The 17,814-nt window shown below is 36.9% G+C and overlaps 1 protein-coding gene across 1 annotated transcript; it reads right to left on the bottom strand.

Annotated features, from left to right (window-relative positions):
* Positions 1-454: 454 nt before the first annotated feature.
* Positions 455-4,835, bottom strand: LOC129433133 (patched domain-containing protein 3-like). Its single transcript, XM_073872688.1, has 4 exons — positions 4,143-4,835; positions 3,704-3,831; positions 2,700-2,845; positions 455-2,617 (listed from the first exon to the last, which is right to left on the bottom strand). The coding sequence occupies exons 1-4, from the start codon at positions 4,833-4,835 to the stop codon at positions 939-941; spliced, it is 2,646 nt and encodes an 881-aa protein (XP_073728789.1). The 3' UTR covers positions 455-938.
* Between the last annotated feature and the right edge of the window lie 12,979 nt (positions 4,836-17,814).

Here is a 17,814-nt window from a genome sequence, read left to right as displayed (position 1 = left end):
CTAGTTAACTGCTAAAATGCAAACTTGAGATTTACACAGGGGCACAAAAGATTTACACTGGGGCACGTGCCCCAGTAAAAGGGGTCTAGCGACGCCCCTGCACTCTACACTTGGAATAAACTTCTTATTATCCTATTACCATCATCTGTAGTTTAGTAGACTATGCAGTAGCCTAATATTTGTATGAAATTGTGAAACATTACCTGCTCATTATCTTTGGAGGTGTACTAGAGTGGGAGTGGGAAATTACGACAGTATTCTCCAGCGACTCTAGGGGTCGCTGTTTGACAAAACCGCAGAAAATGCATAGAGCGCCTTTAAATTTTTATTCTATTTTTATATATCTCATTGATTAAACCATTAACAACCTAAAAAATTCACATCTTAATCACTAGGACACTACCTTTCAAAAACGTTTACACATTTCATGTTTTCGACTGTTAAACCATAACCCTCCTTATTGCTGTTTATAAGTGCGGACGACTGACTTAATAGTAGGAAAATCATGGTAACCCACTAGTAATTTTTCAAGTAGAGCAGACCTTTGTCTGCATCCATGTAGAAACACAAGATTAAAAATACTTCATAGTTACAAAGATTACTAAATGTTAAATATTTATTTTTTATATGATAATATGATTATAATAGTTTTAAGGATAGTTAAATAGGTTATACACAGGAACATAGATTATACTGTCCATACATAGACAAGATCGGACAGAGACAAAGGGTGGTTTAGATACATGAGGATGGCTGACAAGAGACAGGTGAAGACAATTAAACAAATGAGCAACAGGTGGCGATGATGACAATATATAATGATAAATAAAATTCAGACTGTGACAGTTTGCCCTAAAAAAATTCAATAAAAAAAAATGAACCCCTTGTTAAAGACTGTTTAGTGTTGTGCACTAAAGAAAGATTTCTGTTTTGACTTCTCAGTAACAATCCAAATCAATAAATCCCCCATTTGTCTGTGGTAGTTTTGGGCTCATTTCTACTGATATTCGTGGAATCACTTTGTTACAGCCCTCAGGCGTTTCATTTGTTTCAGGTTTGGTACGAGACACCTTACCACAAATCCCAAATAAAGTGAGAAACACCGGTATGAACATAATGCCATGAACCGCTCCAAACATTATGACTAAAAACATGATTTTAAAGAAGGTCCTGAAGATGTAGCTTTTTGCAGCAGCGAGCACCACTACACCTGCAATAGTGGACACAGCACCTTGTATTATGGGATAGCCCAGTTTATAGAGGGCATCTATGCCTTTATCATTCACTGACTGTTCCTCACTGGACACAAAAGCATAAGATATGTGAGCCGAGAAGTCCACAGAAAAACCAATACAGATAACCAGATTAATCATAGATACTGAGTCTAAACTAACATCCCATAATGCCATAAAACCAGTCACACCTACAATGACAGATCCAATAGCAAATGTTACCCAGATAGAACAGAGAGGATTTGGGATTAGCAGGAGTGAAATAACTAACATTGCACATGTAGCTACTACTAGATTTTGAATTGTATTACTGACTATCTCAGTGTATTGGTCAAAATAGATAAATGCAGGATGATAGACGGTTAGATTAATGGATGTCTGTAATTTTACACATTTATCTGCTGTTTCTCTAAATGCATTCAGCATGTTCTTCTCATCGACTGCTGTCGTGATGTTAACAGTTTGAATGAACATACGTGATGCTAGAATGCGATTGTTAGTGACGTTAACATCTTGACTAAAACCAGAAACATTAAGAAATGCAGTTAAATGTTGTTTGAATTGTGTTTCATTGTTTAAATTTACACCAGGAATCTGTCCAATTTTCATATATTCATCAAGCCAAGAAATGCATGAAACTTCTTTAGACACCATTGACAGACTGCCAAACATTTTCAAACATGAGCTGAGGTTTTGACGCGAATCTGAATTCCAGTACTGAAAGTCTTCATCCTTTATAACTAACATGACATTAGGACCAAAGGCAGAGAAGAATTTATCTTCATTGTCATAGTAACTACCAACATATGAGCCGTCTGCTGCTAAATGCTTCAGATCTAGACCTTCCTGCATTTGGAAGCATCCATAGATACTGACTGCCAGATAGCCAGAATAAAACAAACACACCAAGATCTTAACCCAGGTCTTTGTCAGAAAAGGGCCGTAATAGTTTTTGAAGAATGAATCCATTGGCATTGCCAAATCAGTTTCAGTGTCTTTATCATAAGCTCCACCAACACAACAAATATTACCAGTATCATCATCATCATCATCATCATCATTGGGTTTTGGGACTTCCATGCAGGTCAGCCAGTGTCTGTTGCCTTTCTCTCTCCGTCCGTTCAGTGCGAGACACGCACCAAAGAAGGTGATATTGAAGATGTAGCAGAACAGAAGAGCTGTGCTGGTGTACATGCAGAAGGACTGAACCGAGCGGAAGGGCGTCATGAGGCCGATGTAGAAAGCCAGCACATCTGTCAGCGTGGTGATAGTGATGGACACGCCAGCCTCTTTGTACGTTTCTGCTAAACGAAGCTCAACTGCTTTATGAACTTCAGTTTTCTGCCAGCAGGAGATCATTATGAACATGTCATCAACGCCAATACCTAGAGAAAAACACAGAATATACACCCGTAAATAAATAAACAAAAATATGTATATTTGCTCATCATACAGCATTAAAATTACCAAGAATAAGAAAGGGGGATGTGGCCACTGTCATAGAAAAAGGCATCCTACAGTACAGCAGCAATCCAAAACTGGCTAAAACAGCCAAACCAGTAGAGATGACACCAGAAACAGCAACCCAAACCTTGGTTCGAACACAATCTAACCTGTAGAGATAATAGATATAATGTTATGTTAATGTTATAATATTTATGTAGATCATGGAATCCCAAACTGGGGTTCGCCCAAACCCTGGTGGTTCGCAAGAGGAGTGGCAGGGGGTACGAGAGTTAATGAAAAAAAATTAATCAATTATAATTAAATTATAAAATCTAAATAAATAAGTAAAAAAAAAATCTCTATAACAAACTTACATACACAACACTAGAATATATAAAAACAACTGAGAACTTATGCAAAATGAACAGATACAGAACCGGTAATAAGTAAGTTTGGTGAACATACTGCCTCAAATCCAACCAACATTAGGTACTGTTTGACTTGGCATGCCTCAAGAAATCTAATGTTATATTATGATTGTTGACCAATCCTTGCAATAGATATAGGCAAAAAATAAAAAAAATCATATTTTTGAGCCGAAATAGATGACGAAACCCAGGTCATGATTGTAATTACGTGTAGCAAGTTTCATCTTAGTACAATTCAGTTTTGCAACGAATCAGCTGTAAGACTATGGTTTGCTAAAGTTTTGTTCAATTTTAACGCCAACAAATGGGGCACTCCCACAACCTTTTTCTGTGTCCCCAGACCCTTAAATAATACTGCTAGAAACTTTAAAACAAAAGAACAATAAATGTTTTTTATGTTTGACATGTAAATGTGCTATTAAATTAATGAAATATAAATACAATCTCAGGGGGAACTTCAAGAAAGTAATTTAGGTCAAGAGGGTTCGGCTGACAAAAAAAACGTTGATAAGGAAAAATTCCATGACGTATAAAGAGATAATTGTTCAATTGATTTTTGTTAATAAATGTCTAGACTAAATAATTTCTCTGTCTTACCTCAGACAAGAAAGAATTGAAATGGTAATGGCCAGGGAATACGTTAGAGAGAAGAGTGGGATAACCGAGTCTGAATTGGTCTCAAGCTCAGTCTGTCTGGACATAGATGTGAAGTAAGAGACATGCACCTGTAAAAAAAATAAATAAAAGCAGAATTGTTAGTTGTTCTTACTGTACTTTTAAGATTGTTTAAACTGATGATATAAAACATAGTGCAGCTAGGTATCAAGTAAATGAACTGAATAAATAATCTAAATAAATTTAACCAGTTGTACAAATGACTTTCAACTCCAAGTTACTGGACATGACGAATATTAATGTGGTACATGTAAAAATGAACTTTATTTATGAACGTTTCAGCATTGAATTAAATAAAAACACATTTTAACACATTACTTTGTTAAAATACATGCATTTAACTCATCATAATAGTACTTACAGTTTTCAGTTCTGAATAGTTTGAGAAAATTTTCAGGAAGTCATCAAGCCACAGATTGTTTTTTGTTGAGTTTTCTTCTTGTAGAAAATAAAAAAGTCTGATTGCTTTAGCACTGCTTATCTCTGAGCTTCCTGTCTTACGCTCTACACCACCAACAGTTGTTCCTAAAAATGTGCCATTATTCACAGGATATCTAATGGTTGTAAAATGGATTTCTTTAGGATTGTAATTTATTATGTCTAAAATTGCGTTTGACATGCACTTTCCTTTTGTTTTGGCACAGAGGGTTTGAAAAGTGTTTCCTGTCGTCATATTTTTCACTCGTCTGTCTAGCTCTATAATGTCATTAAAAGCATCCTCAGTCCAGATGTTTTCTCCCTCCAAACCTGTAACGATCAAAGACGCATAAGATCCTTCAGAAGAAAGCCGCAGATGAGAAAATTCTTCAGTTTGTTGGAAATATTCCTCTACAATCTTCCTCTCCTGTTTAGCCGGTCCATTGACAGGCGTAAACTGGTCTTCAATATCATTTGCCTTCCTCTCGTGAAGAAAGATGAAGCCAGATCCAAGGGCAGCAGCCACACATATAGCTGATAAAATAAACAGCTCTGGATATCTACCAACAACATGACCAAGCTTTTCAAAGGCCAGAGACAGAGGCCTTTCAATGCAGTTTGTTTTACATTTCGCCATCTTCCAGCAGTTCTGTCTTCTGTCTCCTCACACAACAGTCATTGTCTTGAATCGGATGAATTTTGTCATCACTGTCTAACTAAGCCAAACATCAAGTTAATTATTAACAAATGACAACAGTTGCTTGATATACTGTGTGTGCGTACCCACAGCAGTAGATATTTACTGTATATATATATACACATACACACTGTACATATATACATATACATGTAATTTCTCCACAACCAGTAAAATATGCTCATGTAAAATGTGCATATACAGTCTTTTTTGTACTTATGATGGGTCAAGCCCTGAAGAAGGGAAAAACCCCTATTGAAACCATTAGTGTTCTTTCTTCTTCTTCTGCCATTACATGTATGTCTACAGAAACCCATGGAGGTGCATGTAGGAAAGTTAGCACACAGATAGGGGACAATCTGAAATGTTGCCACACCAAATTTGGAGTCTCTCTCTTACACCCTCTAGTGCCAACAACAGTCCAAACTTTCGCTCATGTTTGTGATTATAACTTTGATGCTTAAGTTGTAGAAACCAAATTATTTTTTGCACTAAATTCCAATCCGTTCCAATACTGCTGCAAGCTATAATTCAACCATGAGCACGCCTAAATGGATGAAATTCATAAGAATTATTTTATTATTTGATTAAATTGCCATACTACCATTATACTTCACTCTTGTGATTCTGTGGCTCATGCAGAGTATGATAGTAACAAATACGTCATAGTTAAACCTAATTCCTGTCCGCCACTTAATATATTAAAACATACTTTGAACCCCTCCTAGAGCGTTTGTGTGATTTGCTTAAAATTTGGAGTGTATCATCTGAAGACACTCCAGACAAAAAATATTAAAATCTTTTATAGACCAATTCATTCTTAGATAACGCATCAATACACCAAATGGATTTGAGGCTTTATCTTTGCAGAACCTTTGCGTATTAACATGAAACTTGGTATATATCATTATAGTAATGGCCTTGTACAAATAGGTTGCATGCACATTACAGTGCCACCTAGTGGTTTTGAGAAATGTCATGAATGATTCCTTTTTTGGCTTGGAGTATAATCATTGGTGGACTCCCTAGCAACCAAACAGAACACCTTAGAAATCATTTAGCAACACCTATATCTCTGCATCAGAACATCATAGTGACATGGGGGTGGGCTTGTTTCATTTGTGGCTTGGAGTATAATCATTGGTGGATGCCAGCTCACTTCCCATCAACCAAACAGAGTATACTAGTAACTGTTTAGCAACTACTATAGCTCTACATTAAAACATCATAGAGACATATGGGTGGGCTTGTTTCACTTGTGGCTTGAAGTATAATCATTTGTGGAAGCCAATTTACTCCCTAGCAATACAACAGACTACCATAGAAACCATTTAGCAACACCTACACCTCTTTGTCAGAACACCATAGATAGACTTGGGTGGGTTCGTTTATGAGACTGTCCTCCAAAAAATAACAACCACATAAGTCGTTTGTGCAAGCACCTTATTACGAAGTAAAGTGACTTATTTGTGCTCTAGCGGGAGGTAGCATATAAATACAACCTGTTTTAAGGTTTTTGCCTTATTCATCAGATTAGACACATTTAATTTTATGAATTTGTAAATGTAGAAACGGTTTCATAAGCATTTATGGGTTTAAAGATATTTTGGAGCATCTAACCCCACCCTCACCCTTACCCTAAACCCAACCACTTCTCAACCATATAAAACACAACACACAAGTAAAAGTAAAGTCAGGTATTTATTGCATAAAACAGTATAAAAGTATTACAAACCATTCACGTTGCAAACTTTGCGAACGGAAGCCATACGATTACTTTATATGAAGAACGCACATGTGCGTCAGATCTCATTCAAACATAAACCAGCATGACGTAGTCGGTCACAAGACCCAATAGCGTTTCACATTCTTAGCTGATGTAATGATGCGATTGGTCACAAGACACACGAAAGCCAATGCCTTTTCACAATCATAGATGACGTAGCCTTGCGGCAGTTTTTAATATTTACAACGGATTGTCATCACTTTTGCATCTTTTCTTCAAATAAATCTATCCTTTGACCTTGGTACACTTGGTATATTTTAAGTACATTTTTAAAAAGTTGTGACTGTTTTGTATGCTGTGTTTATATCATATAATAAATAAATGGGTATGTTATTTGCCCTAAATGCCTGAGTAATGTGTAATAATACATTTAATCCTGGTGGTTTAAATTGAAAATCTTATCCTAGTACATGTCATCATAGCAAAAATATATATCACAAAATATTATTTTATACCCTAATATATTAAGTTTCACCTGTTGCCGGTAGAGGTGCTAATTTAGTAAATGCATCTATTGTTTGTATTTGGTGGAATGGACAAACGACCATAACAATCGTATGGGTTGGAGGATATGTTGTTCGTTTCACTTGGCTTGGAACATTATTATTGGTGGATGCCAATTCAGAGTGTTCCATGTTTGAACGTGGAATTTAACTTTAAGTTAAACTTGTGTTTAAACTACACCTGGGGAAATTCACTTCACTCGGTCGCTCCAGCCGAGAGTTGTAGGGCCACCACCGCACCGCAGCAGACTCGTTGTGTGTGTGAGCTAGACTCAATGCGATCGCCGCTCACATGTTTGAATCAAGAGCATGGCTAAGTATTTGAAGGGAGAGGGCTAAGAATACATTTAAAATTAAAAAATAAATTGTTCACTTTTGGTAAATGTATTGTTTATAGGGATGCACCGAATCCAGGATTCGGATTCGCCCGAATACTGGGCTTTTTGACGGGGTTCGGGTTCGGCCGAATCCTAGATTTTTTTTCCACCGAACCGAACCCTAGGCTTGCGCTACGCTGGTCGACGTCACGCGGCCATTGATTACACACATCGGGTGCTGACGTGGAGATGAGCTTTTTCTTTCGGTGAGCCTTAGGGGCTGGACACACCAAAACTTTTAAACACGGCTGAAAACGCCTTGAGGACGCCAAATGCCAGCTGTTTTTCAGCCGAGCGCTTGGTAGCTGTGATGCTTCAGCTGTGAGCCGGTTGGTTGCTGTGGTAATGTCCCGCCCCTCCTCCACTGTAATTGGACGGCCGTGTGAAAACTGACATTGACGAGCGGAGCTTCTCACTCAAAGTTAAATATAGTTTTCAGCGCGGAGCTGCTTGCTTATTGGAAAAACGAACGTGTTGCAACGCATCGCTTTCATTATGCATATGCTTATGGTAATTGTCAAAATAGTTTTTCCAACTTGTCATCCTGGCATAATGTACAGTTAAAATTAAATAAAATGAAAAATACACTGCTGTGGACGTTGTTTACTTCATTAATGTGTTTTACTGTGTTGGAATAAGGATGCGAGTAGGATTCGGTTTCGGATTCGGCCGAATCTTAAACGGTGGATTCGGGATTCGGCCGAACCTAAAAAATCTGGATTCGGTGCATCCCTAATTGTTTAGTTCAATGTTTTATTAAAGCGTAACTAAACCCCTGGTCAGAGCCTGACTCCACCCACTGGCAATATTTAAAAAATGAAAGAAAAGTGGGCAGATCCCAACGGAGATAGAGGGGACGAACTAAGCTCGTACCAAGTGTGTGGTGAGATCGTAACAAGGGCGTGGGGAGCTTGAACCTGCTTACGTCAAGAGTTACTTTTTGGACCCAACATCCAATAGGAAAATTCAACTGCAGTAGCCACCGTTCAACCTGAAGAGGGCAGCACTCTCATTTTTACACCATATATTGTAGTATTAAAACTCTTTATATCCAAATGTCAAAAAACTTACTAAAATCAATGAACAGCACTAATAAACCATCATTCTTACAGATCATTAACTAAAAAAAGTTGGTTAAGGGTTTAGTTAGCTTCTGGACATAGTGACGGTTTGTTTGTTTTACAAGTGGGGGGCAAGGCTCTAGAGTGGGGGGCACTTGCCCCCCTTGCTCCCCTGTAGATCCGCCCCTGATTCTTGAGGATCACAAACAATTTATCATCAAGACAGTATGTGTCAAGGGCCCGAAAGTCCATCTCTTGCCCTTTTTAAACTCCACTCAGTGTCAACTTTTACCGAAACAATTAAAATAAATCTAACTTCTCAAATAAAAATAATTAAGTGACATTTAATTAATTATTTAACAAATGTTTTATGTATTATTAAGTAGACTTTATTTGATTTTGGTAAGTTGTACTTGAAAATTAAGCAGTAAAATACATTTTACTTCATTTCGTGCAAAAAAGGATTTTATTACCGGTAAGCAAATTTATTTTTTACAATGTACATTAATTCCTTATTCAAGAATAATTTTAGGTGCCAAATGTTTGTCTGCAGATGGTGCTATTGCCAGGTAAAACAAACTACAATTCTATCCTCAAATTTCCATATTTTAGTAGGATAGACTTTGGCTATACAAAGGGTCAGCAGTGATGGACAGGACCACTAATGATTTACATAAAAACAGGTGATACTGCCTTTAAACATTAACTGTGAGCATTACTGTAAATATTGCATTTCCTTGATCCTTGTTCCTTAAGGAAACCGATTTGTTTAATTTAGCAGAGCGTATCTCATCCTAGTTAACTATTTCTCTCTAACTTCTGGAAAGTTGAATGTTTATACAAGACACTGAATCAGGTACAGTGATGCACAAGCTGATGGCCACTTTCACACAACACAACATACCAGAGTTCAGGTCAAATCTAACTTCCATTAACTCTCATGATTTTTTTGATAGAGAGAGATAGAGGAGGATTAATTTTTTATTTTTATATAATCCTAACATGCAGAATTACTTTAAAGTAACAGTTATCCTGTGGGTTAATATACCGTATGTCTTTTGATGCAAAAAATGTTTGTGAGAGAAAACGGTTAGTATTTTAAGATTATTTAATCTTCCAAAGAAAAACAATGTCACCATCGACTGTGCAGTACTGCATGTTTTTATTTTATTTTATTTAAATTAACAATAAAAGCAAACAATTAGGAAATCAACTTTAACAAATCAAATCAGGTGGTTCTGTTTTTATATAATTCAAAAATGGATTCTACATTTTATAAAATAATTCACTTCTCCCCCTCAAGGTATATGTAATCTTCTCTATTGGTACACAGCTGCAAACGTCCAACTCCCAGAAACCAGATGGCACATTAATATTTGCTTTCTATTTTAAAGCAATATATTTTTTAGCTATTATCAACAAGATTTCAGTAAGCTTAATAGCTTGATTATGTTGGATATTAAAGTTAGTAAAATAACATAATAAACATCTCTCTGAATCCAGTGGAAAATCACTTCCAAGGATCTGTGATATTATATCACATACTTGTACCCAAAATACCTTTACTTTAGGACACAACCAGGTAGAATGCAAAAATGTTCCTTCTTCTGTGCCACATCTAAAGCAAAGGGGTGACATCTGGGTGGAGTGTAATACAGCTGGTGTAAGAAATTAAACTATGTAGCAATTAACTACATTTCAACATTTTATAATGCCTAATCATACTTCTGTTATTTTGATGAAAGTAACTCAAAAGTAACGTAAAAGTAGTGTAACTCATTACAGTTCAGAGACAGTAATATTGTAATGTAACTAATTACTTTCAAATGACAGTAATTTGTAATATATAATGTATTACACCTTGGAAGTAACTTGCCCAACACTGCTCAGGATCTGTTAAATGACAGATCCGATTGCGAAGACCGATTGCGTCACAGCAGCACGACTGAAGACTAGTAAGGCCGTCACAATTTAAAATGTGATCTCAGAATATGTCCTTATAGAGAGCTGAACCGGCGCACCAGCAGCGCAATGCATTCTGGGACTAGAGGCACACCGCTGCTACCTGTACTGGATTGGATAGGAAATATGCGGGGAATTCAAAATTTGTTGTGTTGTACAGCTAAAAATGGTACAACAATTGTTCTGTAATTAGCTGGCATAATTTCACTCACAACCGGCGTAGTAACCGATTCTCAAATGGAGTGAGTTTTATTAGCTTTTTTCCCAGGAAACAGCACTTTGGATCTCAGGTCTCCGCGTTAACAAAGCGGCATCGCATGGCTTGGGTAGCAGCAGTAAGATGGAAAACCATCACCTTTAAGAACATTTCCCAAAACACGTTTGTTCATGGCATTTTCACAAAGGTAAGTTTAACACAAATCATGTCAACTTTTGTTGTTGTTTTTAGCATTAGCAATGTAAGTTAAACACAGAATTGTTGTTACACCGCTAACTTTAATAGCTAGTTGTAGGGCTGCAACAACGAATCGATTAAATCGATAAAAATCGATTACTAAAAGAGTTGGCAACGAATTTCATAATCGATTCGTTGTGTCGCGTTAAACTTCAGTTAAATGCGGAGCGGAGTGAACACACTCGGTCTCTCTCTCATGCACTGTTGCTTGCAGAGTTCGGCACCTCATAGACAGGGCGGAGAAAAGACAGGGCAGCGGAGAAAAGATAAAAAACAGCAAAGGTAGAGGAAAATCACACGTCAGTGTTTTACTCCTCCCAAACGTAAGCACGTCACCTGGAAGTTAGCCGGCAAAGAGGTAAACAAACAAAGACGACACGCTTATGCTTTATGGAGCAACGACTAAACAAAAAACAAATAAAATGACGTTAAACAAAGAAATAAAACATTGAGAGAAAGTTGTATGAACGCTTTTCCCCGTCATGGACCTGTACATAAAATCATCGCGCCGTCACTCTCCTGCTGGTCTTTACTGCGCGCTCCAGCTCATGCCGAGCAAGGAGACACACATGCCCGGCCCAACATACAGTACAACATACAGTAAGTTCCGCCTTTTGTTGCATAAACATCGTCTCACAGGCGAAGTAATGAATGGTATATTTGCATTTTGCGCGGGAGTAGAAGACGCATTTTCTGTTTTCACAATAACGCATTTATGTGGCCAAATGTAAATGGAACAGTTTTAACAAATGAGATATAGCTATCCGATCTGAGAAAACACATGAAGTCAAATATAAAGGTACAAACCTCTCACTAGGGTAGTACCCTTTATAAAAGGTCCTAATATGTACCATTAGGTACAAATATGTATCTTTGAACTGCCAATATGTACTTTTGAAGTACTAATATGAACTTTTTGGGTACAAAGGTGTACCTTTTTGAAAGGGTACTGTCCCAGTGACAACTTTTGTACCTTTATTTCTGAGAGTGTACTCATATACTATCTTTTTGAAGCCTCTCTTGATGGGAAATGCATCATAAAAAGGTTTATATATTTGGCAGATGTAAAGCATACATGTGTATTTTTTGTGTTAGTCCATATTTATTTTATTTTATTATTATTGTAACAGCTCAGGTATGTTCAAGGAGCAACATGTTTGTGTAATTTCTAAAGATTTTAGTTCTGTTTTGAATAAGGGGTTGGAAATGAATGCTTTTCTTGTTTTTTGTTCTTTATCCGATTCATCGATTAATCGATAAAATTATTGACAGATTAATCGATTATTAAAATAATCGTTAGTCGCAGCCCTAGCTAGTTGTTTAGACAGAGAAATGTTCTTTACTTTGGTTTGTTTATTCTTATAAAGAAGTCATGACACTCGTGTATCTTGTTTAAGTGTAACAATGCGATTCGAGTTCGCTTGGGCTCTCCCGTCTGTGTGTTGAGTGTTCATTTCCTCATTATACCCTCGTTTCTTCGTTAGTTGGTTTCTCATGCCTGCACTGCGTATAAGTTTTCTCCCATAGGGTTGTTTTACTTTATTATTCCCTTTGCATTCTTCTTGCATTCCGTGTCCTTGGCTCGTCTTTACACAAAATTTTGACAAACACTGATAAGCTAACTGGCTAAATAACTACATTACTAATTAAACAATGTTAAACTAATTAAATAAGTACACCACACCTATTGGAATTGTACCAGTCACCATGGTACAAAGTGAAGACATGGCATTCCTGGACTGTTTGCTGTGCCTTGACCAATATGTTAAGGTGACCAGACGTCCCCGTTTTCCGGGGACAGTCCCGTTTTTTGGTGTTCTGTCCCCGACTGAAGCTGTCCCCGGAAATGTCCCCGTTTTACAGCATGTCCAAAACAACCAGCAAATACACTAAAACCCGATCAACATAGCGTTTGTAGTACCAGACCGGAGCAATCATGTAATGATTATTTTCACCAGCAGAGGGGGCCGCGAGCTAATTATTACTTGCACACGCCACTGATTTAGCGATGAAGAATTTACAACGAGACACATGAAAAAGCATCATTATCATCAATCAAGTTATCATAAGATATGAAAACAGGTAAAGTTATGGGGGCTTAAGGTACTAACTACTAATGTTAAATTAAAATAATAAATCAATGAAGTGAACTGATCACAGTATGGAGCATTTGTTTTGTGTAGGCTTTACATTTTGCATTATTCCTTCTGTTCGATCACGTTTACAATGTTATGGAATCAGCTAAAGTAGTACCTTAGAAGTCATTTTTGATGAGGTATGTCTCGTAAAAAACGGGAGAAATTTGATTTTTAGGCTACAGAAATTGTTCCATTAATTGAATTAGAAACATTGCAAAAAATGACTTTCTTATTAGCACCTTTCTCTTCTTTTCAGTACAAATACAAAACATTCCTAAAGCAAGATGCATTTTCTTGATGGGCAAAATTACCCAAGAATATAACTCTAATTTTTAGACCAAAATATCAAATTTGTGCTTAAAACAAGCAAAAAAATCTACCACTACTTAATTCAAGAAATTTTTTTTTTTGCATGTTTTAAGCACAAATTCACTTAAATTTATTTATTTTTGTCTTAAAGCTAGATTCTTCCTAGGGGATTCTGCCCATCAAGAAAATGCATCCCGTTCCAAGATTTTTTTTAGATATTTGTACTGAAAATAAGACAAAAACACCACTAAGAAAAAAGTCATTCCCTGCAGTACAACAAAAAAAGAAAACTTAAAAAAAACATTTTGTCCCCATTTTTTATTCATAGATATAACAACAAATTAGATTTTAATGATATTTTCACCATTTAACTAGGAAATGTCCCCGGTTTTCATTTAAAAAATCTGGTCACCTTACAATATGTGCCCTAGCCTTGTTATAAAACCATAATATAGCTTCAAACTAGGGCTGTCAAATCAATTTTTCTCAATTAATACAGCCTTACATTATAATATAAATAAAAATGTGTTACCTACTGTATGCAGGATTTGCTGTTTGTGCATTACCAGTGTTATATATTGCATACCACCTGTTACAATAATAAATAACAAAATGTATCAATTCTATAACTCTTTATTTGTGCATCATAACACACTGAGGTAAATGTGTAGTTTACAGTAACACATACTGAATACAAAACAGATAATGGGGCAATGTAGCCTTAACACATAAAAAATAACTAGGTAAACAAATAAAACGTATCAAGAACCTACAGTATATAATATAGCAATGCAAAAAGTTAAATAGATAAACATTTAAGTTATAAATTCAGTGTAACTGTAGTGTAGATAGGCCTACAACAGGTGTAACAAACAACGGTGTAAAGTTCAAGTATTAAGAACATATAACAATGCAATATGGGTACAAAAACACATTGGTGTTCCAATGTGTACAAGAGGTACAAAGCCATAATTCCGTTTCTGAAAGTGCCTGACTGAGTCAGCTGAGCTGGACTACTGAACTGCACAGTTTTCATTGTCACAAGCCACCATGATAATAATCCATCCAGAAAGGCAAGTGTGCAAAATCTGAAGCAGGGGTGATAGATCTGAAGTGTGGGCTCATGCGCACAATGACTTGCGGAGCCTTAACGAGTATGCATCAAATTTATTACATTACTTTTGTGCAAACAACCGTTTACTGTTCGTTGACGTGGAAAATCCGAAGGTCCTGCACCCATGCATTTGTAAATTGCAGATGGGCCTTGAGAGATTTATAATTTTTAAATTGTAAATGCACTGACACCACAGACACAGACAAGTTAAGAAAACACACCAGGTAATGTTACATGCGGTAATTCATTGAGATCATCGGACCACTCTTTGTGTTCGTACAAATCGAGTTCGTTGATTGTCTGGATTTTCTCTAAGTACAGTAACTTTGCTTAGGGGTTTGAGTTTGTCTTTATATATAATTTTACACTTGATCATTCTTCGATTAATTTATTTCCGTTACTATCGCTGTGTATCCTTTCGGCTGCATCCCCTAAAATGGCTGCCACTACCCAGAATGATATGCAAGCTAAAACATAATCCTGGACTCTATTTCTCTGGGCGGCAAAGTATAGAACTGTTTCGTTCGTATGCCGTCTGTTTGTGTTTTCCCTCCGTCTCTCTCTCTCTCTCTCTCTTAACTTTAATTTTCCCATACGCCGCATTGGCTAGCATCCTTGTCAGTTTCCACCTGCCGCTGAGGTCATTATCTGTTCCACCAACCCACAATCACTCCGCCCAATAAGAGAGCACGACAGTCTGACACTAGGCCCAGTGTTATTTGCTACTACTTTACTGTTACATTACGCAACTTTTGCTTGAATTCTTGTGTGTACGTTATTTTGTTTATCGGTTTACATGTTAATTATCTTTGCATGTTCGGAGAGGAGTGAACAGGTAAGATTGTAATGTGACATACATTTTGCTACACGTAGGTTGCTGTATTTACTGTATTAGTACACTAGGTTAGTAGCGAGTGCCACCCATTGTATGTTTTCCCCAACTTTTTGGTTAGAGAGTGTAGGTTAGGTAGGGTGTCTTGGATGCAGAAGATATTTTGTTTTCTCTCTTTGTTTTCGGTTTAGGCAGTCTAGAGGATTAAATGCGAGTTAGATGACCTGACCCAGTGCTTTGCGCTGTGATCTATCGTCCTCCCAAATACCATAAGGACTTCATAAACGACTTTTCAGATTTTCTGGCTGAAATCATGCCGAAGTATGACAGAATTTTAATTGTGGGAGATTTTAACATCCATATCTGTTGTCCCTCCAAGCCATTGGTTAAAGACTTCTTAAATCTCACGGAGTCATTTAACTTGATGCAGTTTGTGACTAGCTCTACACATGAGCATGGACACACTTTGGACCTGGTTTTATCGTGTGGTTTACCTGTTAACAATATTAATGTTTGTGATGCTACTTTTTCTGACCACATGCCTGTGTTATTCGAGATTCCTTGTTCCTGTAGTCCTAAACCATGTGCCCCTTCTCGTCCCTGTCGCTCGTTTAACTCTTTAACTGCAGATCTGTTTACTTATGTTTTTAATAGCACAAATATGGCCTTCTCAGTGTCCACTCAGCAGTATAATACTGATGAGTTAACATCATTATTTTATACTGATTGTGAGAATGCACTTGACATTGCTGCCCCTTTCAGGACTATTCATGCTAAGCAAAAATCTGAACCATGGTTAAATGACATTACCCGTGCTGCTAGGCATGAGTGCAGGAGAGCTGAACGCCAGTGGAAAAAAGATCGGCTGCAGGTTTCATCTGGTATCTTGAAAGACAGTTTGTTTAAATATCAGAAAACTGTAAAAATGGAAAAGTCAAAGTATTTCTCAAATGTCATCGCAAATAATGCTCATAAACCTCGTGTTCTGTTTAACACTATTAATTCTGTGTTAAATACACCTCAACAAATGAGTTTGGAATTTTCCAAAGAAACATGCGAAAACTTCTTGCAGTTTTTTATTGACAAGATTGTGACTGTTAGAGGCAATATTGTTCATCCTTCTGCTGAAATGTCTTCGTTCTCTATGTGCTCTTTTGTTTTTAATCAATTTGAGCCAGTGTCTCTTGCGGGTTTAAAAGACATCATTGACACAATGAATCCATCTGTTTGTCCCTCAGACATCATCTCCCCAGTTTTCCTAAAAAAGGTTTTTGAAACCCTTGGCCCTAACATACAAACGATTGTAAATAGTAGTCTCATTAATGGAATTGTACCCTTACATTTTAAACACGCAGTAGTGGAACCCCTGAAGAAAAAACCTAACCTGGATTCATCGGTTCTTGCAAATTTCAGACCCATTTCGAAACTCCCGTTCATTTCTAAAATATTGGAGAAAGTAGTTTTTAAAAAATTACTGTCCTTTCTAGACTTACATGGCTTGCAAGAACTTTATCAATCTGGTTTTAAATCACTTCACAGCACAGAAACGGCCCTGTTAAAAGTTTATAATGATTTATTAATGGCCACTGATGCAGGTAACTATGCTATTCTTATGCTATTAGATCTTACCGCTGCATTTGACACCATAGATCACAATATTCTAATCTCTCGCCTTGAGCATTGTGTTGGTATAAAGGGTGCTGCGTTACAGTGGTTTAGATCTTATCTGGGTGATAGAACTTTTTCGGTACGCCTTGGGGAGTTTGTGTCTTCTACTGCATCTCTTGTATGTGGAGTCCCTCAGGGTTCCATTCTTGGACCCATTTTATTTTCTTTATATATATTACCTTTAGGGTCCATATTTAGGAAACATGGCATTTCGTTTCACTGTTACGCAGATGACTCGCAACTCTATCTACCTTTGAAACGAAACAATGCAAACTCTATAGCACCTTTGTTGAGATGTCTTGAGGATGTTAAAGCTTGGATGGCCTCCAATTTCTTAAAGTTTAATGAAGATAAAACTGAAATCATTTTGTTTAAACCTGGTGGTACCATCAATACCCCCGATGTAGATCTGGGTGACTTAAAGTCATATGTGAAGCCCGTTGTAAAAAACCTGGGTGTTTTAATGGACAGTGACTTTAAACTAGATAAACAGATTAATTTGGTAGTTAAATCGTGTTTTTATCAGTTAAGGCAATTATCTAAAGTCAAGTCATTTGTATCTTTCACTGATTTTGAGAGTGTCATCCATGCTTTTATATCATCCCGCCTGGACTATTGTAATAATCTTTATGTTGGCATTGGTAAGACATCTCTAACACGCTTGCAGAGGGTACAAAATGCAGCTGCACGTTTATTAACTGGGACACGTAAACGA

Source organism: Misgurnus anguillicaudatus, chromosome 10 (assembly GCF_027580225.2).
Source record: "Misgurnus anguillicaudatus chromosome 10, ASM2758022v2, whole genome shotgun sequence".
In the NCBI taxonomy this organism is placed as follows: Eukaryota; Metazoa; Chordata; class Actinopteri; order Cypriniformes; family Cobitidae; genus Misgurnus; species Misgurnus anguillicaudatus.
This window is presented reverse-complemented; position numbering and strand designations above follow the sequence as displayed.

Excerpts from the sequence above, each read along its gene's own strand:
- LOC129433133 (XM_073872688.1), bottom strand. The coding sequence starts at position 4,835 with ATGGCGAAATGTAAAACAAACTGCATTGAAAGGCCTCTGTCTCTGGCC. Across the intron at positions 2,846-3,703 it reads TCAATTCTTTCTTGTCTGAG|GTTAGATTGTGTTCGAACCA; the intron begins GTAAGACAGAGA and ends TTATCTCTACAG. Across the intron at positions 2,618-2,699 it reads ATCCCCCTTTCTTATTCTTG|GTATTGGCGTTGATGACATG; the intron begins GTAATTTTAATG and ends GTTTTTCTCTAG.